This window comes from Lytechinus variegatus, chromosome 3, assembly GCF_018143015.1.
Source record: "Lytechinus variegatus isolate NC3 chromosome 3, Lvar_3.0, whole genome shotgun sequence".
NCBI lineage: Eukaryota > Metazoa > Echinodermata > Echinoidea > Temnopleuroida > Toxopneustidae > Lytechinus > Lytechinus variegatus.
Window position 1 is genome coordinate 3,568,538 of NC_054742.1, and position 9,625 is coordinate 3,578,162.

At 36.4% G+C, this 9,625-nt stretch overlaps 2 protein-coding genes across 2 annotated transcripts; one reads left to right on the forward strand and one right to left on the reverse strand.

Annotated features, from left to right (window-relative positions):
- Positions 1-672: 672 nt before the first annotated feature.
- Positions 673-1,173, reverse strand: LOC121411949. Its single transcript, XM_041604861.1, has one exon. It carries the CDS (start codon positions 1,171-1,173, stop codon positions 673-675), a length of 501 nt encoding a protein of 166 aa, XP_041460795.1.
- Positions 1,174-1,921: 748 nt separating this feature from the next.
- LOC121410009 lies at positions 1,922-4,846 on the forward strand. Its single transcript, XM_041601818.1, has 2 exons — positions 1,922-2,153; positions 2,667-4,846. Exon 2 carries the CDS (start codon positions 2,832-2,834, stop codon positions 3,525-3,527), a length of 696 nt encoding a protein of 231 aa, XP_041457752.1. The 5' UTR covers positions 1,922-2,153; positions 2,667-2,831; the 3' UTR covers positions 3,528-4,846.
- Positions 4,847-9,625: the final 4,779 nt, after the last annotated feature.

Here is a 9,625-nt window from a genome sequence, read left to right on the forward strand (position 1 = left end):
CTTGTATTAAAAATAAACGAAGTTTGCATATGGGAGTATGTTCTTATTTCCAGACACAAAAGTCTTTATCTTCATCATTTGCTTCTAACGATATCTGAGCTACTCCTTTCTTAACTCAATCAGGAAGTACCACGCCAGCCATTCATTTGTTGCCAGTCAACAGCACCCACTGGAGAGTATTCTCTGAGATTATCTCTCTGATGTCTGGCATCCACATTGGCGAGGTTTCCCCTTGCAGGTGGTTGCGGAACATCTTCCCAGTGAGGTCCACCTCTCCTGGCCCCTAGTGCGAAGCTGTGCTCTTCATCTTCGTGGTCCACCGCATTGGCTGCCAGCGCCACCCTCTTCCTCAGCAGGTTGTGGAGCACCACAGCAGTCTCCACCAACTCTGTGACGTTATCTACCTTCTGTTCCAGTATTCCCAACCTGTTGGTCATGATGCCAAAGGCATTCTCCAGACCACTCTTTTCCCTCTTGAGATCCTGTAGTTGCAGATCCTCTATTCATCTGTCATCCCTCTTCTGCTGTATGGCTTCATCATGGAGCTCTTCGGGGCAAAAGCATCGTCACCCAGGATGAAGTAGGGAATATCAAGATGATTTTCTCCAGGGAGGGGGCATGATGGGGGCAGCCCTATGGACCCATCTTCTAGGCATTCGAAAAGCTCAGAGCTTATTTAGGTAGCTCAGACATGTGTTCATTTACTCCCAGCTTAATCCAGATGAACTTGTACTCTGCATCTACCAATGCCAGCAGTGGTATAGAGAAGAAGCCCTTATAGTTGTAGTAGAGACTGTCTGTGATTGCTGGCTTCTTAATGGCTGTTTGCTTTCCATCCAAGGTACCAATTGCATGGGGGATATTCCATCTCTGTTCAAACTGCTGGGCAATTGTGCTCCATGCTTCAGGGATGGTAGGTATGTTGGAGACCTCATCTTTATACGCCTCTACAATGGCCCTGCACACTCCTGGAATCAACTCTGATATGGTTGAGATACCACATCTGAAACCATATGCCAGTGATCTGTATTTGTCCCCAGTGGCCAGATGTCTCAAGGTGATTGCCAGGCCAGCGGACAAAGGGTGCCTGTAGTTAGTCTCTTGCTTCTGGATGACTGGTGCAACTCTCGCAGGGATATCATCGAACACCTCAGGGGTTACTCTGGTGAACATTGTGTAGGCAACAGGGTCCTCTAACCGCGGTTGTGTGTCTAAGAGAATATTGTACTGGCCATACTGCTGTCTTCTTTCTTCAGTGAGCCATGGCCTGGTCCAGCAGCACCCTGATGAATGGTCTTCTTCCTCCTGCTGGTAGTTCAATCTCCTCTTGTCTTTGCTGTTCTTTCTCTCTCCTCTGCCCCGAGGGCTATGATTTAGTTATTAGCAGGGAGACGAAGGTCATGTCTACTCATAAGATGGTTCATAGTCTGGTTCATATTGAACTTTCATATCTTGTTCTTCTGCCAAAGATGTAATGATTTCGTGTATCGATCTGCTGCATCTTTATATACTCTGGATCAGAGGCGGGATGTAATCAGAATCTCGAATTTTGTCATTGCGTAACAGAGCTTGACAGACCCTATCAATGCACAAGGGATCTTGATAATCGTATCAAAGCGTCATTTAAAGCGTGATAAGCGCATCAAAGCTTATCAAAGAGTAATAAAGCATATCAAAGCGTGATTTAAAGCGTAATAAATCCTGATCAATCGGCATCATAGCGTGAGAAGCCGTAGCGATTCGGGATATAATTTTGTCGCACAAAGCGGGAACGAACTTCGTATCAGAGCGTATCAGAGCTTATCAGAGCATAACATATCTGATGAGATCGTGAGATTTTTTTAAAAGTAAAAAAAATGACGCCGAATTGATCGCCGATCTAAAGCGCGGCATTCGCCGTTGGTGTGAACTAAGCATAAGAGATCTTACTAGAGTACCTCTTTATGATTTCATTGATAGACGTATAGACCAAGCTCAGCATTGTGGATACCATCGGTGAAGTATTGCTTTTCTCGTTGTGATTGTAATATACCGGGGTTCGATGGAGGATGGCTCAAAATTAATGAGATTGGTATAATCTAACGTATATGAAATGCAACATCCCCGGCAACATCTTTGAAATGAGTGGATTGAAATCAGCTCTACAATCTCATGTAAGTATCTTGTAGTGTTTGTATGTTAGCGTCAATATTGTGAGCGACTATCTCTCTGGCAAACTATACATCAAACCATTTTTTTAAGAGCTAGCAATTATTTTGTTGATCGACCTGTTATTGATGAACCAGCATATTAGGAATATCTTATTATGAGTATATGATTGTGTTGCTTTTTTAACCATCCATGGCTGTAGTGGGATACATTGTACAAATTTAAGTTTAGTCAAGAAGATCTTTGCTGAAAGAATACATCATTACTTAATCCATTCAAATTTCCTTTTTCATTTGCCTAAGAAGATAGTAATATCTGAGTAGGCCTATATGTCAGCTTTGTTTATATTCCGAATTCCGGCACTACCAGAATTATCATTTTTGTTCAAACTGAAAATGGTGCTTATATAGGCGCTATTCGAATGGGATAAAATCTGAGAGTCAAATAATCCAACTTAATTGTTAGAACATTGATACAGTGATCTTTCTATGATGGTAAATTTCTCTTGTTTTTTTCAGGTTGTCAGAGCAATAAGGTGTCGTCTTCTTCAGCTCAAATCCTTCTATATGATGGAAGACGTCTAAGAAGTGACATGACTCAATGACATTTCCTTCAATAATTTTAATCACTGCCCAGGAATTAGCATGTTGGGGAAATTATTTTAACATGATTACATCTTATTCATGATGTCTCGTTTACAAACCACGGATGCAAGGCACGATAAATTTCGAAAGAAAGGGCTTGATTTTGATAAACTATGCATTGATGACACTATTGACGAAGGCTACTCATCCGGGAACCCTCCACCATTTACAACTCAATATCCAAAGTTAGATGTCAGTTCAGATGCAGCACCATCGAAGATGAGTAAAAAGAAAGTTATAAACAATTGGACACCTAAAACGGAGAATCAAAATACTGATTCTCAAGTGATAGAAGGAAACCATTCGAGTGCGACAGAAGAAACTGTTACCCGGCCAAAAATGCTCCCTAGGACTGAAAGTCGGACTTTTGTGTTTATCTACGACGAAGAAGAGAAAAAAAGCAAGGCTGTTGCAGCTCCAGATAACCTGAAGGTAGATGTTCCTGTTTTGTTACAGTATAATCTAACAGAGGAAGCCATTGAAAAGTGCCTTGAAAAACCACAATTAGGGGAGAGCCCAACAGAAGAAAGTATTGATGAGACGGATAACAACAGCAATATTCCTGCGGTTACATCAGACAACAAGGTCTTTGCTTTGGGAGGGAAATACACTTCACCTACAGAAAGTCTATTAAGAAATAGAGAGAGGGATGAACTGAAGAACAAGGGTATGCATGTGGTTAAGTGGTTAGTGAATCTAGATCATACTAATGAAAAACCACTTACAGACTCATGAAATCAGATCACATGATGAACTTGACTTAGTTCCCATCTTCTTTCTTCAAAGCTTCCTAATTGTGTTTGTTTTGTCGAGTGTTGTGCTATATATCGAATCTGTCGTTACCCCGTGTTTAAGGTGTAAAGCCCACCACCCCCCCCCCCCGAAAAGCCCTTTATTGCTTTCTATGTTACTCGCTATAGACGTCTTTGCTCTACGGAAATATGAAAACTTGCAAATAAAGTTTGTCTATATAGAGTCCAGGACCGGGGTCCAGGACGACACTGCTGTTTGAGTTTACCGATTTTCGACAAAGTCTCCCTTGTCATGAAGGGCTTTTGACAATATTGTCAAACTTCAAAAATGACTGTTGCGAAAACTCTCTTGTGACTCCCCGGCTCTCAACAATTATTGTGTGTAATATGTAATGTATAATGACACGATTTATATGTTAAAGTTCTTTATATAGCTATTCGTTCCCGCACAGTTCCATGTTACTCTTGAAATGACAACTCCGGTGAGGAAATCAGAGGGAGAAGAAAAAAAAGACTAATGAGAGCAAAATAAATGAAAAGAGATACGATTATCAAAGCCCCAGTAACTTTTTAATTGTTCACATGTTTTTGAATTGTGACAAAGAGGACGATATTCATGTAAAGTAGTCATGTTTTCCGATGTTACACAATATGCTACATGTATACGAGTTGTAGGCTTACCTTGTTATTGGACAAGCTGACTTCAAAGAGATAAGCAAAACAGGCATTAGGAAAAGAAAATCATAAAATCGGATGTGAAATAAGAAATTTATGATACTATTTTATTACTAGAAATTTTGATCAATAACCCATAGGTATGCACATTACGGATTTTATAGTAATGTGATAGTTGATGATGACACATCACACTCTATATGTTGTATGTTTCATCCTTTTGAATTATCAAAAAAAATATAATGAATGATATAAAACTTTATTTGAATTAATTATCTATCATGTCTATTCATCTACTGCTGTACAATATTATGATTTACAGGAAAGACATTCATTGTCGTAAAAAAATCTTTAAAAAATGAATATTTGATATAGTGAAAACATCATCGGATATACCGGCCATTTGTGAAAATAAACAATAGACCTACTGGAAAATGTATGTATAGAGAAAGAAAATAATGAAGAAAAATAAAGATTCAACTGATTACTCTCCATTGGATAAGTTCGACTATATACAATTTATAATTCTCAAGTTAATACTGATTTTTAGTTTGTGTGTGGTACTGTGCTGCCATATGGCTAAATTGTGTAGGGTTAAGAACATTAAATGAAATTCTGATGTCCTGATTGTTGAGAAGTTATGTCTGTCTTATTTATGTGTATTGGTCAAAAGAGACTTGGAATCGGTTGCTGTTGTCAGAACACTGAATTGTGTATAGGAAATTTAATATTTCAAATAAAAGTTCACCATGATGGTGATAGGTCGATTTGATCAAGTATTTTTACCCTATTCAAGTGCAATGCATTCCCACACCTTATATCTATTTTAGGGAATATTGTTCTGGTTAAATTGATTACACTATTCTTGGCTTCTAAACGTTTAAACATTACTATTATTCAAAATCAATAAAGAAATGAGACACCATAACTTGCAACAACTTTGATAGAAACGCTCTCAACATTATGAATTATTAAAAACTATATTTTGAGAACTTTGTATGCCTAAATTCAATTATAGAAAGTAGGGCATTATGTGAAGCGTTTGCATGTTAGTTTTGAATTAAATATTATTTTATTTTCTTCCCTTCTTTCAGTCACTTTATTAATAGGGTAATATAAAGCAATTTGAAAAAAAAATAGAAATAGAAATGATAGAGTCAAATACAATGAGAGGATCTGTATGTAGAAAGTGCACAAAAAATATACTCTTTGTTTCTAAAACAACTTGACATTTTTTCAATTGTAATTTGACATTCACTTTCCCCTGTGTGAATGTTTCTAATGAGCTCGTGGGTATATCAGATGAGTACTCCAGGCTGAAAATTATAGAAGAATATTCCCCCAGCAAAGCGCTGAAAATGTCATCAAAATCTGATGACAAATAATGTAGTTAATAATAAAGTTATATTGAATTTTAAAGTTATCAATATTTTTTTGTGAAAATAGTTATACACCATCGCGTGAGTATAGTTGGGCTAATGATGTCCACTTTTTTTCATTCTTGAAACTAGTTGAAGATAATTCTAGATAATAAAACACAAAAGAATAACTATAGGGATATAATTATGAATCATCATTAGCTTGCTCATTGCATAATCATACAGACATTCATAAAACTGCTTTACAGAAAGTATGCAAAACTTTAAATAGTCATATCTTTGTTATTCCTTGTCCAACTTTGATGAAAACTTTCATTGGCTTGTTTATCTGATTTTACTTGATCTGTCCAAATCATATTATTTTCCGCCTGGAGTACCCATGTAATAGTGAACGGGATTGGGAGCACGTGAGAGAGACTCCCCCCCCAAAAAAAAAAAAAAAAAAATTCCCCAATCCCTCTTTGTAAATCCGAGATCCGCGGGATAGAGAGAGGGGGGATGGGAGAGGTATAATTAATTGAAATCAAGCATCAAAACATGACATTTGATTTCCTTTGATAAACAACGTTTATCAATTATTAACTAAGACACTCTCCTCACCTCCTTAAATAAACGGTGCTCCAAATCTCATTCCTGTATAACATCTTGCCAAACATAATGAACTTACATAAGAAAATCCTAGCTCCATGGTCATTCTATCCATGCCTGATATTTCCAATATGCCTAACTATATTTTGCTCTAACATCTTCATTTACCACTTCCATGAAAGTACATTTTGGCTTACAATATCGATTATTTTAAACTGGATCGTGATTCCACAATATTTGAACTTATATAACATGTAATATTTAAGCTGTATTTAAGCTGTAATTTCAAATGTATTCCAAATTGTTGGGCATCTGAACGTGCCCAGCTCATGATGGTAACTTGTTGAAATATTGGGTCATGTTTCTTTTATGACCTCGCATGATATAGTGACTTGGTAGTGACGTAATTAGCGAAAGAGTTTGAGGGGCAGATAATTATGGGTGATACAGAAAAAGTTCTTTTGAAAAAATATGCCAGTGAGCGAAACAGGTAAGCACAATATTTGACATTTTTAACACATTTCTTTTTTGTTGTTGATAAATTTGACACAGTCTCTTTCTTACAATATCAAACTTCACTCTTTTACTTTCATTTTCGTTATTTATTTTTTTCCTTGGGCGTGAAACATGGGGTGATGCATGGCACCCAAGCCCCCCCCCCCATCTTCAGGTTTTTTTTCAGACTTGCAAGACGATACCCTTTCCCGTGCCCCTATCTCTTCTCAGTTTTTTTTTTTATCCATGTCTCTTTCTTATTGCTATTATTTTACGTTGCTACATTTACACTTTCTATATGCCTATTTCTTTATTATTGCTATTACATTATTTTTTGTTGAATGTCTTCTGGTCAATATTGATTCTCTTTCCGTAAGGCCAATGAAATGATATAAAGCCGAAATTCTTATTGTGTCCCTTGCTTCCTTTCTTATTTTACCCTAAGGTCGTCTGCTCTAGAAGTGAACGGATTCATTACCCAAGAAGTAGTTTCTTTCGAAAAATCGAAACTCTATTATTTTTTTTTTGGGGGGGGGGCGAAAATAAAAATGAACAAAGCAATATTTGACTTTCATTACTACAATAATCGATAATTATATTCGGGAGATGTCCCCCAAAAAAATTGTTTGCAATTCTACGACATAAAATTTAAAATGAAAGGCTTGGTATCAAGATTAGCTTGAAAATTATCCAAAAGATTATGTTTTATCAAATAATTATGCCTCCCATTTTTAAGATCCAAGGGCCCGTAACATAACGGTTAGCAATGATCATAAAACATTTTTCTCATTGACTACAATTTACAATCAATCGCGATACGATGATACGATTAATCGCTATCCTTTGTGTTACGGAACCCAGGAGTTATTCTTCGAATAAATATTTTTATTTGAAAATTGTCATATGGGTTTGGTAAACACATCTTTAAAAACAACAAGTGGAATGCCTCTGGCCGTCTCACCTGCATCACGCGGTTCAATATAGCAGCAGTGCTGACTTTGAATACTACTCTAACTCGCACAAGATGTTCAGTGATACATGGTTACTCTTATGTCCACTTTTTATGAACTAGACCAACAAACTTACAGAGATATGATGGTTATTTAACAAAAAACCCCAACATTGCCAAAGTTCATTGACCTTACATGACCTTTGACCTTGATCATGTGACCTGAAACTCGAACAGGATGTTCAGTGATACTTGATTACTCTTATGTACAAATTTCATGAATCAGATCCATAAACTTTCAAAGTTATGATGGTAATTCAACAGATACACCCAATTCGGCCAAAGTTCATTGACCTTTGACCTTGGTCATGTGACCTGAAATGCGCACAGGATGTTCAGTGATACTTGATTACTCTAATGTCCAAGTTTAATGAACTAGACCAATAAACTTTCAAAGTTATGATGGTAATTCAACAGATACTCCGATTCGGCCAAAGTTCATTGACCCTAAATGACCTTTGACCTTAATCATGAGACCTGAAACTTGCACAAAATTTTCAGTGATGCTTGATTACTATTATGTCCAAGTTTCATGAATCAGATTCATAAACTTTCAAAGTTATGATGGGAATTCAACAGATATCCCCAATTCGGCCAAAGTTCATTGACCCTAAATGACCTTTGACCTTAGTCATGTGACGTGAAACTCATGCAGGATGTTCAGTGATACTTGATTAACCTTATGTCCAAGTTTCATGAACTAGGTTCATATATTTTCTAAGTTATGATGACATTTCAAAAACTTAACCTCAGGTTAAGATTTCGATGTTGATTCCTCCAACATGGTCTAAGTTCATTGACCCTAAATGACCTTTGACCTTGGTCATGTGACATGAAACTCTAATAGGATGTTCAGTAATACTTGATTAACCTTATGGCCAAGTTTTATTAGCTAGGTCCATATACTTTCTAAGTTATGACGTCATTTCAAAAACTTAACCTCAGGTTAAGATTTGATGTTGACGCCGCCGCCGCCGCCGCCGTCGCCGTCGGAAAAGCGGCGCCTATAGTCTCACTTTGCTTCGCAGGTGAGACAAAAATTAAGCTTAAACCCTTCTTATTCAAATAGGAAGTAAATTATTTAGAAAATTAGATAAGATTATTTAAGTGGGAAAAGAAAATAAAGTCTTTACTGGAAAATTTGGCCGAATTTTCATCCAGATGTGAAATGATTTATAGTTGTACTTTATGATTGTAGAAAGATCTTGATTTATGATGATGATACGTGTACATGTAATTTTCAACTGAAGTGAAACAAGCAGTAAATATAATTTATTATTGAAAAAATATCTTTATTTTATAACTAAGAAGGTATTTTTTTAGATATCATTTTATATTGTCCATCAGATGACAATAAAAGTCTACTTAAATGCCTGAAGGAACACTGCATTTTTTTAAATCAAGAATTCCTTGCGCCAAAATATAGGACAGGCTTAATAGTTTAAAAAAGCAACAGTTGAATTGAGTATTCGATCATAATCAAATTGCTCTTTGCAAACAATTATCTTTGATATACATGTGTATGTATGTATGTGTGTGTGTATGTATGTGTGTATGTATGTATGTATGTATGTATGTATGTATGTATGTATCAATATTCTGCATTGGAGGCAATGCAATATTTTTTTAAAGATTTATTATTAATGTTTATATCTTTATTTTTAAGTGAGGCCTTGACTCTTTGCCCGAACAAAGTACATCGATCGTAAATAAGGAGACAGTACACAATCGGTTTTGGCAACATTGTTGGTTGTCATGATTCGAATGTCATGTATATACCGTGACATGGTAGATTCACTAATCAATTTAATTATTTGAGATAAACCCATCCATCGGATTTTCTATTTCCCTTAGATGGCAATATACCAGGTGCAGATGGATTCTTTAATATCAAGAAACTTTCATCATTATTAACTCGACAAGATCAATCTCTAT